The 19,286-nt window shown below is 43.0% G+C and overlaps 1 protein-coding gene across 3 annotated transcripts in view; it reads right to left on the bottom strand.

The window, feature by feature from the left end:
* LOC124619683 overlaps nucleotides 1–19,286 on the bottom strand; it is a 212,497-nt gene that overhangs the window by 92,450 nt on the left and 100,761 nt on the right. For all 3 annotated transcript variants that reach the window (XR_006980110.1, XM_047146228.1, XM_047146227.1), the window contains exons 6-7: nucleotides 3,459–3,632; nucleotides 1,078–3,351 (exon numbers count right to left, since the gene is read on the bottom strand). Coding sequence is in view for 2 of the 3 variants with exons in the window: in XM_047146228.1 (XP_047002184.1) it covers nucleotides 1,078–3,351; nucleotides 3,459–3,632 (2,448 nt within the window). In the remaining variant the exon portion in view is untranslated. The remainder of the gene's footprint in view (nucleotides 1–1,077; nucleotides 3,352–3,458; nucleotides 3,633–19,286) is intronic.

Here is a 19,286-nt window from a genome sequence, read left to right as displayed (position 1 = left end):
TGCACCTTCCGCCGACCACTGGCGACAACATCGATGTACTGTGGAGACCTCACGCCCCACGTGTTGAGCAATTCGGCGGTACGTCCACCCGGCCTCCCGCATGCCCACTATACGCCCTCGCTCAAAGTCCGTCAACTGCACATACGGTTCACGTCCACGCTGTCGCGGCATGCTACCAGTGTTAAAGACTGCGATGGAGCTCCGTATGCCACGGCAAACTGGCTGACACTGACCGCGGCGGTGCACAAATGCTGCGCAGCTAGCGCCATTCGACGGCCAACACCGCGGTTCCTGGTGTGTCCGCTGTGCCGTGCGTTTGATCATTGCTTGTACAGCCCTCTCGCAGTGTCCGGAGCAAGTATGGTGGGTCTGGCACACCGGTGTCAATGTGTTCTTTTTTCCATTTCCAGGAGTGTATTTGGAAACATCATTCAATGAACTAGCAGAGACCAGCATTTACAAGAAAATAAATTATGCATATCATTCTTCTACCAATCTCCCTGCAATATGTTCCAACAAAAAATGTGGTTACCTTTTTAGTAACTGTTGTTGGAGCCCAGAGTGACACTCATCTTCAAGATTATTTATTTGATTAACTGAATCAAAGATAGATAGTGGCCATGGAAGAAGAATATTTTCCAAATCTCAAACACTGATTTAAAAAGGTAATTATTTTTAAATTGTATCATATTGTGTATAAAACTTTCCACAGTTATGATTTAGGATGATACTCAGCACAACAACAGAAATCAACCTTTTCCAATATTCATTCTCTGTTGGAACTTCTAACAATAGACTACACTAGCAGCTCCCCCTAAGGAGACCAACTTTCATTGGTGTGGAAAAACTGAAGGTCATGTAAATTTTTACATGACGTGAGTGACAACCACATTGCTGTACACTACTTTTGTTTACATAAGGTATATTTAATATAATAAGGAAACACTCTCTCTCTCTCTCACTCACTCACTCTCTCTCTCTCTCTCTCTCTCACACACACACACACACACACACACACACACACACATACACACACAAAGCTAAGGAGCTGTAATAAAACAGATTAACAATACTCACCTTCAGCTGTGGTGTCTTCATTGTACTATAGTCAGGCAAAGGTGTTAATTCTTCAGATGTACTTGATTTGTTGACTGGAGTTATTGATTGGTATTCTGGATTTCCAGAATTCTCATCATTTACCTTGTTGTCATGTGTTTCAGTTCTATGAGATCCAGATGGGCTGTTTACAAATTCCTCCCTGAAAAATGAGTTATCTCGGATTTGGTCAACAAAAGAATCCTCCAGCATCATTTTTAAGGAATCCATACCTGTTTGCTTAAGCGTTTTTGGTGTGTCGGAATCATGAGTACTAGTGACATCTGAAGAAATCTGCTTGCATTCTACTTCATCATGTGCCAAAATAAGTGACTGTGTATCTTTGTCAACTAAATGAGACATCATCTGAGATAAACTACGCCTCATAGTTGCATCTGGAAACTGAGACAAACAACGAAGAGCCAGTGGGGTTCCAGATAATGGAGAATTGGCATGTGTTTCTTCTGTTATTTGATCTATAGGTTTCAATGTACTTTTTGGTGAAGCAAATGTCGTGATTCCATAATCTGGACTTTCTTCTGTTCTGCAAAACTCCAATGGACTAGTCGGCAATGAAGTATTTTCATGATTTTCTGGAACAGCAGTGGAATTGTCAGAACAATATGCATCATTTCCTTTACTAGTTTCTTCAGAACAGTTATTCAAATTATACTGAATTTCTTTATCTGATTTTCCTATTTCAAAAGAATGAATCTTTGAAGCTGTCAGAGGGAGAGTCTCACATGAACTGCCATTAGTTCCTGCAGCTCCACTATCTGGTTGATTATTTTCTTCCATACTAGAGCTACCTGCACAATTTTGTTGATATGCTTCATTTTCATATGATCCATCACTCTTTTGTGTTAAATCTATTGTATCAATGAAAGAATCAGTTGGAATGCTCAAAACTTTAGTTGGATTTATGCTTTCTAATTGCAAGGGTGAACTGTCTCTCTCTTTGCAGATTTTTTTTGCTGGAGAATCACATTTGGATGGTGTCAAGATGGTGTCAGATAGTTTTCTCTTTGCAGGTGTTGGAGTGGTTGTTAATACACCAGCAAAATTAATGGAATGATACTCCTCAGGAGTTCCTGGTGCTAAATTACAAGAAACGTTTTCATCTTCAGGCATCTCTGATAAAGACTCATCTGGTACTTCTACTACTTTTGCTGGCTCACAGTCTGAAGTAAGATAGTCTTCTGGACTTCCTTGAGTTAAATCACAAACAGAATCTGCATCTTCATGCACATCTGTTACGGAATCATCTATATTTGTTGGCTCATGACCTGATGTAAGCTTACAAAGCATACTTGAGAGAATGTCAATATTATCACGTTGAATATAATTAGTTTTAATAGGTGTGTGTGATTCTGAAAATATATCTGGAGACGATCTGTCACTTTTATTATCATTTTCGTTTATTTGTGACTTACTCAATATTTCCTCAAATCTTTGTGGGTTAGAGCTATATTCTGTGTAGTCAATATCACAGAAGTTATCAGCAGCAGAATCTTCACATTTACCAATTTCCTTACAATGCTGTAGGTTTCGTTGCTGAGGAATATCAGCTGAATCTTCAATATCAAGTTCAGAATGTGACTGAAATGTATCAGACATTCTGCTTGTTCTTTCTGTTTTACTACTGTTATATTTCTCTCCTATTCTGCTATTCAAACATTCATCATGTAAGTGCTTCAAAGCACTACTACCCATGTTCTTCAACTTGTCAAGGTGGTTCAAAAGTTCAGACTTATTATATCTTACAGCTAATGATCGAATATCATTCACATCCTCTTGTAGTGAGCAAATTTCCTCTACACTCCCACAATAAATGTAATGCAGAAATGCTAAAGCTGAGCTGAATGACACATCTTTCCACTGCAGATGACCTTGTTCTCCTGATTTTTCCGAAATATCACATAATATCGAAGGAGCCTGAGCAAAAAACACTAGTCTGTGTGCTGCAATTTCCACGTTGCCCTTGACATGAATTGTAACATCACTCATGGTTTTGTTATTAACCTGCATTTTCCAGTTCTTTAGAATGCAATCTTTTCTGAAAGAAAGGAATGATTCAGTCGGCAAGGGAGGTGAAGATGTAGAACAACTCAAAACATCTTGCTTTTCATTATCGTCATATGAAAAGTCAGTTTCTTCTTGGTTATCTAATGAATCAGAAGGTCCTTCAGGGATATACTTTACAGGTTTCAAATCAGACTGTTGATAATAGTCTTCTTGGTTGGTATCTGCTTTACTCTACAAGAAAAAGACAAAGAATGATGTAATAAGGTACACAATTGAGTACTATAAATATTATAAACCAGACAAATATACAATCAGATTTTTCTTTCATGAACTCTTACCAAGGACCCCCTCACTGGTGTTTTTTCTCGGCATGGAATCGTTGATATATCTTTCAACTGACTACCAGTAACTACAGCAGAAGGAGTAATAAAAGTGTCCAAGTAACTAACATAATAGGAATTTCTGTGGGTGCCTTCAGGAGGTATCTGTGCCTTCATCCATAAGTAACACTCCTGTGAAATCATTTACACTACATATTAAAAATGGGTATCACATACTATTTCAAGAAAAACTTCATAAACAGCTGGCTATATAAGAGTAATTAAATGCTCTTAAATTCAGTAAAAGATCATTAGTATAAGTTAATTTCATTTTCTAAGACAAATATGCCTTACATTTTGTTCTGCATAATACTGAATAGAATAATACTGAAAATAATAATCAGACAATAAATTTGTGCAGAACGTAAGGATGAAAGTAACTTTAGCATAATGTGTCACTGCCAGATAACATAGCTTGATGAAACTTGTACCATACACAGAAAAAAGTGCTACATTATAGTACAGAAGATAAAAAAGAAATATGCAATGAGACGAACACGTATGACAGCTTTATTCACAGTTAATAACTACATCATCAAAATTTATGCTGGTCTCCTGGACATTACAAAAGTAGAGACATGGTTCTTAGTAGGATGTGTGATCACCACAGACAACAGTGTCTACTCTGCCATGTGCTCCAATGCTGGCCACAAAGCTGGCAAGGAGTTCCTGTGCTAAGGCATTCCATTCCTCCACCACCGTGATTGACAACTGCTAGACGGTTATTGGTGCAAGTGGATACACTGCAATATGTCTCCCAACCACATTCCAATGTGCTTGATGGGATTTAACTCGTGCGAACAGACAGGCCAATCCATTTGCAGAATATCCTCTCGTTCCAAGAGCTCCTCCACCTGTGCTGTTCGATGTGGCCACACACTGTCATCCATAAAAATTATGTCAGTGCTGAATTTGAAGATCAGTATGCCGATCCAACTTTATATTCCACCTACATCATAACACCTGGACTAACAAAACAATCCTGTTTGATAATGCTTGATGTACCCTTATATGGTGAGAGGAGGGAATCTGTAATGCACCCAGCCTCTGGAAATGTAACAGATGAGAAGTCTTTAATGTACAAGAAAAAGCAATGGACCCAAGAAGAAACCTTGACAAACACCACAAGTAATTAATTCTCAATCAGATGAAGACTGAGTGCTTACTGCACAGGAGAGCTCACAAATTCAACTTTTGCAGAACACCTAATCAACAAAAACCATAACCCCACTAATATTGAAAACAATCTACACATTCTGAAAAACAGCAACAGTCTATACCGACAACTAACAATAGAAGAAAATTACTACAAACAAAAGCTATAGTCAAAGGGAAAAATTTAATAAACAGAAACATAACACTTTGGAATAACACATTATTTACCACTCTGAGAGAGCTGACCAAGGACACACAACAGAAAGCACACACAGCCAAAATAACCATTTCTTCATCAACACAAAGACATAAATAAGGAACAGAAGTCATCATAATTCGTGCTACAGTTTTCACAGCCTTCTCACAACATGTGATACACCTCTCGCAACACACGCGAACAGCAAGATGGCATAATATTCTTGATCATAACCAAAGTGCGAAAGTTTTGTTTTTCTGTGTATAGAATCAGCCACATACCATCCAACAAATGTGACTACACGAATAACTAAGCAACAGCCCAGTACACACGAAATAACTGGATTCCACAACACTACTGAAACTCCAAGTGTATATTGCTGACATACGAAATTCACCCTCTAGTATTTCGCTTACTAACAGCCGCCCACACAGTTGCAGATGACATGATGTTTGCTGAGAAAAAACGGCAACAGAAAAAAAGCATAGAAAATATGTTGCAAACAGCGACAATAATTCTCAAAAACATGCTATAATATACAATAAATAAGGTAGTATGAAAGTATCCATTTACAAATATATTTCAAAAAATGAATAGTAAAAATGTAATAATGTGTCACTGTGTTTGTATAACTATGCTATTTTCTGAAAAAAAAAAAAAAAAAAAGAAAAGAAAAAAAAAAAAAAAACCACTGGTGATGGTGATATTTGTCACTGAAACTAGTTTGGGAAAATAAACAAGGTGTTTTGCATCAAGGCGGACTCAATTTCTGATATTGTTGTACTGCACAGGTATTTCCCAACGACAACCTTTATTTCCTGTTATATATCTAAAAACAAAGATGATGTGACTTACCAAATGAAAGTGCTGGCAGGTCGACAGACACACAAACAAACACAAACATACACACAAAATTCAAGCTTTCGCAACAAACTGTTGCCTCATCAGGGAAGAGGGAAGGAGAGGGAAAGACGAAAGGATGTGGGTTTTAAGGGAGAGGGTAAGGAGTCATTCCAATCCCAGGAGCGGAAAGACTTACCTTAGGGGGAAAAAAGGACAGGTATACACTCGCACACACACACATATCCATCCACACATATACAGACACAAGCAGACATATTTAAAGACAAAGATTTTGGGCAGAGGTGTCAGTCGAGGCAGAAGTGCAGAGGCAAAGATGTTGTTGAATGACAGGTGAGGTATGAGTGGCGGCAACTTGAAATTAGCGGAGATTGAGGCCTGGTGGATAACGGGAAGAGAGGATATATTGAAGAGCAAGTTCCCATCTCCGGAGTTCGGATAGGTTGGTGTTAGTGGGAAGTATCCAGATAACCCGGACGGTGTAACACTGTGCCAAGATGTGCTGGCCGTGCACCAAGGCGTGTTTAGCCACAGGGTGATCCTCATTACCAACAAACACTGTCTGCCTGTGTCCATTCATGCGAATGGACAGTTTGTTGCTGGTCATTCCCACATAGAATGCGTCACAGTGTAGGCAGGTCAGTTGGTACATCACGTGGGTGCTTTCACACGTGGCTCTGCCTTTGATCGTGTACACCTTCCGGGTTACAGGACTGGAGTAGGTGGTGGTGGGAGGGTGCATGGGACAGGTTTTACACCGGGGGGCGGTTACAAGGGTAGGAGCCAGAGGGTAGGGAAGGTGGTTTGGGGATTTCATAGGGATGAACTAAGAGGTTACGAAGGTTAGGTGGACGGCGGAAAGACACTCTTGGTGGAGTGGGGAGGATTTCATGAAGGATGGATCTCATTTCTGGGCAGGATTTGAGGAAGTCGTATTCCTGCTGGAGAGCCACATTCAGAATCTGATCCAGTCCCGGAAAGTATCCTGTCACAAGTGGGGCACTTTTGTGGTTCTTCTGTGGGAGGTTCTGGGTTTGAGAGGATGAGGAACTGGCTCTGGTTATTTGCTTCTGTACCAGGTCGGGAGGGTAGTTGCGGGATGCGAAAGCTGTTGTCAGGTTGTTGGAGTAATGCTTCAGGGATTCCGGACTGGAAATTTTCCCAAATTAATCCGTCCTTTAACGTGTTTTAGCGGCAACACAACCACCTAACCTTCATGCACATCGCTGTCTACCAACCCAAGTTCACCACAGGATCAACTTAACCAACACTTTTTCGCATTTTTTCATACCAGATCTCCAGTTATTTTCTAGTTCACCCTTATCTCTCCCCATATATTTTTATCTTTCATTTTCATTTCAACCTCATGTTACACTTTCCACCTTCTAATACCATGTCACCCTCACAACACCACCACAACGACCACATTAAGTTTTATTTACATTCCCTCCGCAAACATGCCTTCATCCTAGCCAGATTAAGCTCGCATATTTTATTTTCTCAGGCTTGTCTGACATTTGGCATAACCCCCAAAGGCCTCACACTTAAAGTTCCCATCTCTGGCTGCAACCCTTCTTTCCATCAGTCCCTATACCAGTTCCAAACTGAACAATCCATTGCCCTCGCCCACCTAATCCTTCACCTACACATCAACTCAGCCAATGAACACACCCGTCAACTGCTATCCTTAATAAAAGTCCTCAATCTTTCCTCTCCCACATCCACACCGACTATTCAGAGCATACTCCTACAGGCCAACCGCAAATTAGAGCAGCACGCCACCCTTCACCTCAAAAAACTATCCAATCTCCCGGTTTCCCACCTCCGGAAAGGCAACTCACTCACCCTTCACAACCTTTCCAGCAAACCTCAACCACCTCTCATTGCACACAAACCCAGTCTCTCCCATCTACTCAGTCTCCCACTTCCAGCTCCACTCCCTCCAAAAACTCAAAATTCCAAGCAACACAATCTGGCACCACAACACCCTAATTCAGTAGTTAACCTTTCCTCCAAACCTCTCTCCCAATCTGAAACCTCTGTCCTATCCAAAGGCCTCACCTTCAGCCCCACTCCCAGATTCAACAAAACAGCCCTCGTCAAAGATTTACTGTCCTACACTCGTACTCTCTACTGGAAGTATCACTTTGCCACAAAGAAAAATGATCCTAATCCTACCCCTAATGATCCAACTCCCCAAGACACTATCCAAATTGAACCCTGCCTGGAACAGTTCCGTCCTCCGCCACAGCGGGACCCACCTCCTCTTCCTCAAAATCACCCTCTCCAAACCTTCCAGGAATATCTGACTTCCAGCCTTGCCTCTCAATCCTTCTTAAAAAACCTTAATCCTACTCCCAACATCACCACTGCTGAAGCCCAGGCTATCCGTGATTTGAAGGCTGACCGGTCCATCATCATTCTTCCGGCGGACAAGGGTTCCACGACCGTGGTACTTGATCGTCGGGAGTATGTGGCTGAGGGACTGCGTCAGCTTTCAGACAACACCACATACAAAGTTTGCCAAGGTAATCCCATTCCTGATGTCCAGGCGGAGCTTCAGGGAATCCTCAGAACCTTAGGCCCCCTACAAAACCTTTCACCTGACTCCATCAACCTCCTGACCCCACCGACACGCCGCACCCCTACCTTCTACCTTCTTCCTAAAATTCACAAACCCAATCATCCTGGCCGTCCCATTGTAGCTGGTTACCAAGCCCCCACAGAATGTATCTCTGCCTACGTAGATCAACACCTTCAACCCATTACGTGCAGTCTCACATCCTTCATCAAAGACACCAACCACTTTCTCGAACGCCTGGAATCCTTACCCAATCCGTTACCCCCAGAAACCATCCTTGTAACCATTGATGCCACTTCCTTATACACAAATATCCCGCACGTCCAGGGCCTCGCTGCGATGGAGCACTTCCTTTCACGCCGATCACCTGCCACCCTACCTAAAACCTCTTTCCTCATTACCTTAGCCAGCTTCATCCTGACCCACAACTTCTTCACTTTTGAAGGCCAGACATACCAACAATTAAAGGGAACAGCCATGGGTACCAGGATGGCCCCTTCATACGCAAACCTATTCATGGGTCGCTTAGAGGAAGCCTTCTTGGTTACCCAGGCCTGCCAACCCAAAGTTTGGTACAGATTTATTGATGACATCTTCATGATCTGGACTCACAGTGAAGAAGAACTCCAGAATTTCCTCTCCAACCTCAACTCCTTTGGTTCCATCAGATTCACCTGGTCCTACTCCAAATCCCATGCCACTTTCCTTGATGTTGACCTCCACCTGTCCAATGGCCAGCTTCACACGTCCGTCCACATCAAACCCACCAACAAGCAACAGTATCTCCATTACAACAGCTGCCACCCATTCCACATCAAACGGTCCCTTCCCTACAGCCCAGGTCTTCGTGGCAAACGAATCTGACCCGTCCGGAATCCCTGAAGCATTACACCAACAACCTGGCAACAGCTTTCGCATCCCGCAACTACCCTCCCGACCTGGTACAGAAGCAAATAACCAGAGCCACTTCCTCATCCTCTCAAACCCAGAACCTCCCACAGAAGAACCACAAAAGTGCCCCACTTGTGACAGGATACTTTCCGGGACTGGATCAGATTCTGAATGTGGCTCTCCAGCAGGGATACGACTTCCTCTAATCCTGCCCAGAAATGAGATCCATCCTTCATGAAATCCTCCCCACTCCACCAAGAGTGTCTTTCCGCCGTCCACCTAACCTTCGTAACCTCTTAGTTCATCCCTATGAAATCCCCAAACCACCTTCCCTACCCTCTGGCTCCTACCCTTGTAACCGCCCCCGGTGTAAAACCACCTACTCCAGTCCTGTAACCCGGAAGGTGTACACGATCAAAGGCAGAGCCACGTGTGAAAGCACCCACGTGATCTACCAACTGACCTGCCTACACTGTGACGCATTCTATGTGGGAATGACCAGCAACAAAACTGTCCATTCGCATGAATGGACACAGGCAGACAGTGTTTGTTGGTAATGAGAATCACCCTGTCGCTAAACATGCCTTGGTGCACGGCCAGCACATCTTGGCACAGTGTTACACCGTCCGGGTTATCTGGATACTTTCCACTAACACCAACCTATCCGAACTCCGGAGATGGGAACTTGCTCTTCAATATACCCTCTCTTCCCGTTATCCACCAGGCCTCAATCTCCGCTAATTTCAAGTTGCCGCCACTCATACCTCACCTGTCTTTCAACAACTTCTTTGCCTCCACACTTCTGCCTCGACTGACATCTCTGCCCAAACTCTTTGTCTTTAAATATGTCTGCTTGTGTCTGTATGTGTGGATGGATATGTGCGTGAGTGCGAGTGTATACCCGTCCTTTTTTCCCCCTACGGTAAGTCTTTCCGCTCCCGGGATTGGAATGACTCCTTACCCTCTCCCTTAAAACCCACATCCTTTCGTCTTTCCCTCTCCTTCCCTCTTTCCTGATGAGGCAACAGTTTGTTGCGAAAGCTTGAATTTTGTGTGTATGTTTGTGTTTGTTTGTGTGTCTGTCGACCTGCCAGCACTTTCATTTGGTAAGTCACATCATCTTTGTTTTCAGATATATATTTCCTACGTGGAATGTTTCCCTCTATTATAACCATATCATTAATTTGAACCCAACAATTACGTTTGTTATTGTCGCTGTTGCATCTCGAAATCTTTCCTGTCGTCTTATTTTCTCTTTCTGCTTTTACCAGTAGTCTCACTTTCTATTCACCTTCCCTTTTTACCTTAATACAATTTTATCCCGCCTATATACACTCTATAATACGTAACCCACTTCCAAACCATAACCAAAAAATTTTTATTTTGCGCTTTCAACAATACCGCTGCTATAAAATCCACCGTTTCTAGTTCAATAACAGCTGCTTTAACGTATTAAACAACCATTTCGGCTAGTTCTAATAACTTTTACTTTATTTCCACTTCCGTTTTTCATACATCACTGATCATTTTTAGCCGCTCTCCACAGGTTTTAACGTCATTATTTACAATTGTTAGCCCCATTTTCGTAATCTTTCACCACAACACCACGCCTTTTAATACATTTACACGTTTTTTCGAAATTTTCCTGAATTTTTCTGTCCTTTAACGTGTTTTAGCAGCAACACAACCACCTAACCTTCATGCACATCGCTGTCTACCAACCCAAGTTCACCACAGGATCAACTTAACCAACACTTTTTCGCATTTTTTCATACCAGATCTCCAGTTATTTTCTAGTTCACCCTTATCTCTCCCCATATATTTTTATCTTTCATTTTCATTTCAACCTCATGTTACACTTTCCACCTTCTAATACCATGTCACCCTCACAACACCACCACAACGACCACATTAAGTTTTATTTACATTCCCTCCGCAAACATGCCTTCACCCTAGCCAGATTAAGCTCGCATATTTTATTTTCTCAGGCTTGTCTGACATTTGGCATAACCCCCAAAGGCCTCACACTTAAAGTTCCCATCTCTGGCTGCAACCCTTCTTTCCATCAGTCCCTATACCAGTTCCAAACTGAACAATCCATTGCCCTCACCCACCTAATCCTTCACCTACACATCAACTCAGCCAATGAACACACCCGTCAACTGCTATCCTTAATAAAAGTCCTCAATCTTTCCTCTCCCACATCCACACCGGCTATTCAGAGCATCCTCCTACAGGCCAACCGCAAATTAGAGCAGCATGCCACCCTTCACCTCAAAAAACTATCCAATCTCCCGGTTTCCCACCTCCGGAAAGGCAACTCACTCACCCTTCACAACCTTTCCAGCAAACCTCAACCACCTCTCATTGCACACAAACCCAGTCTCTCCCATCTACTCAGTCTCCCACTTCCAGCTCCACTCCCTCCAAAAACTCAAAATTCCAAGCAACACAATCTGGCACCACAACACCCTAATTCAGTAGTTAACCTTTCCTCCAAACCTCTCTCCCAATCTGAAACCTCTGTCCTATCCAAAGGCCTCACCTTCAGCCCCACTCCCAGATTCAACAAAACAGCCCTCGTCAAAGATTTACTGTCCTACACTCGTACTCTCTACTGGAAGTATCACTTTGCCACAAAGAAAAATGATCCTAATCCTACCCCTAATGATCCAACTCCCCAAGACACTATCCAAATTGAACCCTGCCTGGAACAGTTCCGTCCTCCGTCACAGCGGGACCCACCTCCTCTTCCTCAAAATCACCCTCTCCAAACCTTCCAGGAATATCTGACTTCCAGCCTTGCCTCTCAATCCTTCTTAAAAAACCTTAATCCTACTCCCAACATCACCACTGCTGAAGCCCAGGCTATCCGTGATCTGAAGGCTGACCGGTCCATCATCATTTTTCCGGCGGACAAGGGTTCCACGACCGTGGTACTTGATCGTCGGGAGTATGTGGCTGAGGGACTGCGTCAGCTTTCAGACAACACCACATACAAAGTTTGCCAAGGTAATCCCATTCCTGATGTCCAGGCGGAGCTTCAGGGAATCCTCAGAACCTTAGGCCCCCTACAAAACCTTTCACCTGACTCCATCAACCTCCTGACCCCACCGACACCCCGCACCCCTACCTTCTACCTTCTTCCTAAAATTCACAAACCCAATCATCCTGGCCGTCCCATTGTAGCTGGTTACCAAGCCCCCACAGAACGTATCTCTGCCTACGTAGATCAACACCTTCAACCCATTACGTGCAGTCTCACATCCTTCATCAAAGACACCAACCACTTTCTCGAACGCCTGGAATCCTTACCCAATCCGTTACCCCCAGAAACCATCCTTGTAACCATTGATGCCACTTCCTTATACACAAATGTCCCGCACGTCCAGGGCCTCGCTGCGATGGAGCACTTCCTTTCTCACTGATCACCTGCCACCCTACCTAAAACCTCTTTCCTCATTACCTTAGCCAGCTTCATCCTGACCCACAACTTCTTCACTTTTGAAAGCCAGACATACCAACAATTAAAGGGAACAGCCACGGGTACCAAGATGGCCCCTTCGTACGCCAACCTATTCATGGGTCGCTTAGAGGAAGCCTTCTTGGTTACCCAGGCCTGCCAACCCAAAGTTTGGTACAGATTTATTGATGACATCTTCATGATCTGGACTCACAGTGAAGAAGAACTCCAGAATTTCCTCTCCAACCTCAACTCCTTTGGTTCCATCAGATTCACCTGGTCCTACTCCAAATCCCATGCCACTTTCCTTGATGTTGACCTCCACCTGTCCAATGGCCAGCTTCACACGTCCGTCCACATCAAACCCACCAACAAGCAACAGTACCTCCATTACGACAGCTGCCGCCCATTCCACATCAAACGGTCCCTTCCCTACAGCCTAGGACTTCGTGGCAAACGAATCTGTTCCAGTTCGGAATCCCTGAAGCATTACACCAACAACCTGACAACAGCTTTCGCATCCCACAACTACCCTCCCGACCTGGTACAGAAGCAAATAACCAGAGCCACTTCCTCATCCTCTCAAACCCAGAACCTCCCACAGAAGAACCACAAAAGTGCCCCACTTGTGACAGGATACTTTCCGGGACTGGATCAGATTCTGAATGTGGCTCTCCAGCTGGGATACGGCTTCCTCAAATCCTGCCCAGAAATGAGATCCATCCTTCACGAAATTCTCCCCACTCCACCAAGAGTGTCTTTCCGCCGTCCACCTAACCTTCGTAACCTCTTAGTTCATCCCTATGAAATCCCCAAACCACCTTCCCTACCCTCTGGCTCCTACTCTTGTAACCGCCCCCGGTGTAAAACCTGTCCCATGCACCCTCCCACCACCACCTACTCCAGTCCTGTAACCCGGAAGGTGTACACGATCAAAGGCAGAGCCACGTGTGAAAGCACCCACGTGATCTACCAACTGATCTGCCTACATTGTGACGCATTCTATGTGGGAATGACCAGCAACAAACTGTCCATTCGCATGAATGGACACAGGCAGACAGTGTTTGTTGGTAATGAGGATCACCCTGTCGCTAAACATGCCTTGGTGCACGGCCAGCACATCTTGGCACAGTGTTACACCGTCCGGGTTATCTGGATACTTTCCACTAACACCAACCTATCCGAACTCCGGAGATGGGAACTTGCTCTTCAATATACCCTCTCTTCCCATTATCCACCAGGCCTCAATCTCCGCTAATTTCAAGTTGCCGCCACTCATACCTCACCTGTCATTCAACAACATCTTTGCCTCTGCACTTCTGCCTCGACTGACATCTCTGCCCAAACTCTTTGTCTTTAAAATATGTCTGCTTGTGTCTGTATATGTGTGGATGGATATGTGTGTGTGTGTGTGTGCGAGTGTATACCCGTCCTTTTTTCCTCCTAAGGTAAGTCTTTCCGCTCCCGGGATTGGAATGACTCCTTACCCTCTCCCTTAAAACCCACATCCTTTCGTCTTTCCCTCTCCTTCCCTCTTTCCTGATGAGGCAACAGTTTGTTGCGAAAGCTTGAATTTTGTGTGTATGTTTGTGTTTGTTTGTGTGTCTGTCGACCTGCCAGCACTTTCATTTGGTATGTCACATCATCTTTGTTTTTAGATATATATTTCCTACGTGGAATGTTTCCCTCTATTATAACCATATCATTTATTTCCTGTTAGTTAGATAAGACTCAAACCATTTTGCAACACTACTGTTGACACCACAAAATTCTAATTTACTCAAGAGAATGCTGTGATTCACAGTCAAATGCTTATGACAGGTCATAGAAAATGCCATTATCCATGATATGTTTATTCCTTGTGTAATCCATGGTTTATTTTTAGACTTATGTTTGATTTAATTTACCTATAGGAGAAAATAATTTTCAAAAGAGGAAGTAACTTTATTAATGAATGCTTTGTATTTTCCATTTGAGTCACAAGTATTATAAACATCTATCCAGTTCATGTCTTTGAGCAATCTCCTAAAATTCTCAATTTTTGACTGATCTATTACCGACCTGAACTCAAGATTTAATAGATTATTTATTGTGACAAGTTTCAACATTTAACACAAGGTGTTGCTTGTCATGAATCAAATAGCTCATTTACTATCGTTTTGGTGGTATGACATTTTTTCCTAGATTTGTCTAAAAGATATTGTCAAGAGCAGTCTCAGAGCATTTACATACCATAAGTGCAAAAAAATATTACACCACTATTGTGTTTTTCTTTCCATTCATAACGTATAACATATTTCACCAAGAACAAAGTACTTCGCTTATATTCAATCTACATCAAGCATACAAAAATATAAAATAAAATAAAAAAATATACAGCTAGATTGGAAAAACCTGATGACCAGTAACAACAATTGAATTAATAAAGATGAACAAACATTATATAGTGGGAGAGTAAAGTGATGACTAGGCATGCAGGCAAGAACTTTAACGTTTTAATTTTGCTTATGTGGCCACACAGTTCTTCAGAAAACACAGAGAAGACATAAAAGACACAGTGTCCCCACTGTACAACCTGAGTGGGGTGTAGTGTTTTTCCATGCAGAGTCTCTGAATTTGTTCAGCATCTGCTGTCATGCCTACTCAGTGGCTCTCTATGGTGCAACAGTATTCTAGAATTTATCACTTTTGCATATTGTATGCTCATATGTGATAAACTTTTTATTTGTACAGAGAGCACTGAAGATCCTATTACACTTTACTGGGCCATACTCAACATTTCTTTCACCTCTGTTTAAACATTTGCCATTGAATACAAGATACTGCATTCTAGTGATCAAATATTCATCAAGCTATTCGCATATCTGTGAAGGTGCTCTATATTACTGTATCTTAGTCGTTAGTCAAAACTATGGTACAGGGTCAAGGAGTGCCTTTCAGAAATCTAAGAAGATGGAACAACGGCTTGTCTGAATGTAATACTTGTAAGATATCGTGAGTGAATAAAGCAAGCTATGTTTCACATGAAGGCTTTATTCCTGAATCGATGCTGAGTTTTTAGTGAAGGCTCTTTTCTTCTAAGGCAACATCACGATGTTGCAGCTTAGAATATGCTCTAAAAGCCTCAACAAGCATACATTAGCAAAATTGGCGTGCAATTCTCTGCATCCTCTTTTTGTAAACAGAAGTGAGGTATGCTATTTTCCAGTGGAGTGGGACTATTTTCAACATGAGAGATTACTCATAAGTACAATATACACCCTAAGACAAAGAAAGATGCACTACAAAGAAATTATTCAAACGGGACAAAAATTGGTAATGTGATGTACATATACAGACAAACAAATGATTACAATTTCAGAAAAATTGTACAATTCATTCAAGAGAAAAAGCTTCACAAATAGAGAAAGTCAATAATACTTCGGTTCACCTCTGGCCCTTATGCAAGCAATTATTCGGCATAGCACTGATTGTCTGAGTTGCTGGATGTCCTCCTGTGGGATTACTGTGCCAAATTCTGTCTGATTGGTGAGTTAGATTGTCAAAATTTTGAGCTGGTTGGATGGCCCTGCCCATGATGCTCCAAAAGTTCACAGTTGGGGAGAAAAACAGCAACCTTGCTGGACAAGGTACAGTTTGATAAGCAGGAAGACAAACAGCAGATGGCTGTTGAAATGTACGAGGGCAGTTCAATAAGTAATGCAACACATTTTTTTTCTGAAACAGGGGTTGGTTTATTCAGCATTGAAATACACCAGGTTATTCCCGAATCTTTTAGCTACACAACACTATTTTTCAACGTAATCTCCATTCAATGCTACGGCCTTACGCCACCTTGAAATGAGGGCTTGTATGCCTGCACGGTACCATTCCACTGGTCGATGTCGGAGCCAACGTCGTACTGCATCAATAACTTCTTCATCATCCGCATAGTGCCTCCCACGGATTGCGTCCTTCATTGGGCCAAACATATGGAAATCCGACGGTGCGAGATCGGGGCTGTAGGGTGCATGAGGAAGAACAGTCCACTGAAGTTTTGTGAGCTCCTCTCAGGTGCGAAGACTTGTGTGAGGTCTTGCGTTGTCATGAAGAAGGAGAAGTTCGTTCAGATTTTTGTGCCTACGAACACGCTGAAGTCGTTTCTTCAATTTCTGAAGAGTAGCACAATACACTTCAGAGTTGATCGTTTGACCATGGTGAAGGACATCGAACAGAATAACCCCTTCAGCGTCCCAGAAGACTGTAACCATGACTTTACCAGCTGAGGGTATGGCTTTAAACTTTTTCTTGGTAGGGGAGTGGGTGTGGCGCCACTCCATTGATTGCCGTTTTGTTTCAGGTTCGAAGTGATGAACCCATGTTTCATCGCCTGTAACAATCTTTGACAAGAAATTGTCACCCTCAGCCACATGACGAGCAAGCAATTCCGCACAGATGGTTCTCCTTTGCTCTTTATGGTGTTCGGTTAGACAACGAGGGACCCAGCGGGAAAAAACCTTTGAATATCCCAACTGGTGAACAATTGTGACAGCACTACCAACAGAGATGTCAAGTTGAGCACTGAGTTGTTTGATGGTGATCCGTCGATCATCTCGAACAAGTGTGTTCGCACGCTCCGCCATTGCTGGAGTCACAGCTGTGCACGGCCGGCCCGCACGCGGGAGATCAGTCAATCTTGCTTGACCTTGCGGCGATGATGACACACGCTTTGGCCAACGACTCACCGTGCTTTTGTCCACTGCCAGACCACCGTAGACATTCTGCAAGCGCCTATGAATATCTGAGATGCCCTGGTTTTCCGCCAAAAGAAACTCGATCACTGCCCGTTGTTTGCAACGCACATCCGTTACAGACACCATTTTAACAGCTCCGTACAGCGCTGCCACCTGTCGGAAGTCAATGAAACTATACGAGACGAAGCGGGAATGTTTGAAAATATTCCACAAGAAATTTCCGGTTTTTTCAACCAAAATTGGCCGAGAAAAAAAATGTGTTGCATTACTTATTGAACTGCCCTCGTAACAAAATGGGATATAGAATATTGTTGACATACTCGCAGTAAAGTCTTCAAAAGAAGCACTTGAGAATTCATGACGTCCACAAACAGATGGCCCCAGTATGCCAATACTAATAATTTTTGAGAGGTGCATATGGGACCTGAAGATGGCATACTGAATTGCCGAAACTGGTAGTGAAAACAAAGTAAAATAACTTCTCAAGTTCTAGAGTCAGACCATCTCCATGCCAATGTGCATTTAGTTGTCAGTTATAGGACTCTGTACTTCAACAGTTATTAGTTGTGTTAATGTTCTTGTCATTATTTGTGTGCAGTTATCAGCCAACATAATTTTAATGTACATAGCGGTTGTCAAAAAGAGTGTAGATACAGTAGTTTTAGCGACAAGAATGGTATGTGGCGTTCACAGAAGTGCATAGTGTAAAGCCAGTCCTCTGCCACCAGCTCAACACCCCAGCAAGAGTTATATCATGCTGTTAATTCAGCAGCAACATTCCATTTTCAGGTTGACACTGGTCCTCTGTGCCCTTGTGAGCCTGGAAACATACCATCGAATGGCTCAACCTGCTCTCTCCTCCACAAATTGTCATTTGGTCTGTTATGGAAACCAGCCCATTCCTGTTCAAGGAGAAATCACGACTGACGTCGAGTAGCAACTCATCACAAGGGCAATCATATCTTTGGCAGCAGTCAGAACAACTTTGAAGAACATTTTTGGTCTCAATGCATTCACGGTCTTTGGGTTTCAAGACATGATAGATTTTCTTTCTGACTCTGTTATGTTCCAGGAACTGGATTATCTCTGCCATGAGTTTGGTGTCATGTTTTGGACACACATCACCCCCAAACCAAGAGCCATACCTACATTTTGTCATGTTCAATCTATTCCCTTCACCCTGGGATCAGCTGTCAAGGAGGAACTTCATGGGTTGCATGGCCTGGGCATCACTGCACTGGTCACCTCTAGCCATGGTCTACGCCACTGGTTGTCATTCGCAAACCGTCAATGGCACTTCATTCATGTGGAGATTTCAAATCCACCATTAATGCTAAGTCATTAGTGGACGCTTAACTGATCCCACAAACCGATGAAATCCTTGCGAAATTGGCAGATGGTGAATGTTTATCAAAAATTGATTTGGCGGGGGCCATATCTACAGCTTTGTTTGGATTTCACTTCCCAGCAGATTATTGTTACCAACATCCTGTTCCCCAGAATTTTATAAAACAGACGTTGTGTTTTCAGACTGATGATCAAGTGCAGTATATATTGTGTATGCTTCCAGTCAGAGCAAAGTGCATACAGAAAGCCACTCAGCAAGATCCAGTGCTCTGTCAGGTGTCTCTATGTGAGTAGAAAGACTGTCCACAATTGGTGCCTGCTACAGTATCAGGCCTGCTTTGCAATTTTTTTCCTTTTTCATAATCAGCTGGCAGTGGTTGATGGAAAACTCCTTAGTAAGGACTTGGATGAAGTCTGTGTTCTCATCCCACCAGTCCTGCAGTTCCAGACTCTTGTGCTTCTCCACTGGGGCATATCCAACACGATAATGCTAGTGAGATATTTTGTTTACTGGCCTGACATTGATGCAGCAATTGAGAAGCTTGTCCACAGGTGCAAA

Source organism: Schistocerca americana, chromosome 6 (assembly GCF_021461395.2).
Source record: "Schistocerca americana isolate TAMUIC-IGC-003095 chromosome 6, iqSchAmer2.1, whole genome shotgun sequence".
NCBI lineage: Eukaryota > Metazoa > Arthropoda > Insecta > Orthoptera > Acrididae > Schistocerca > Schistocerca americana.
This window is presented reverse-complemented; position numbering and strand designations above follow the sequence as displayed.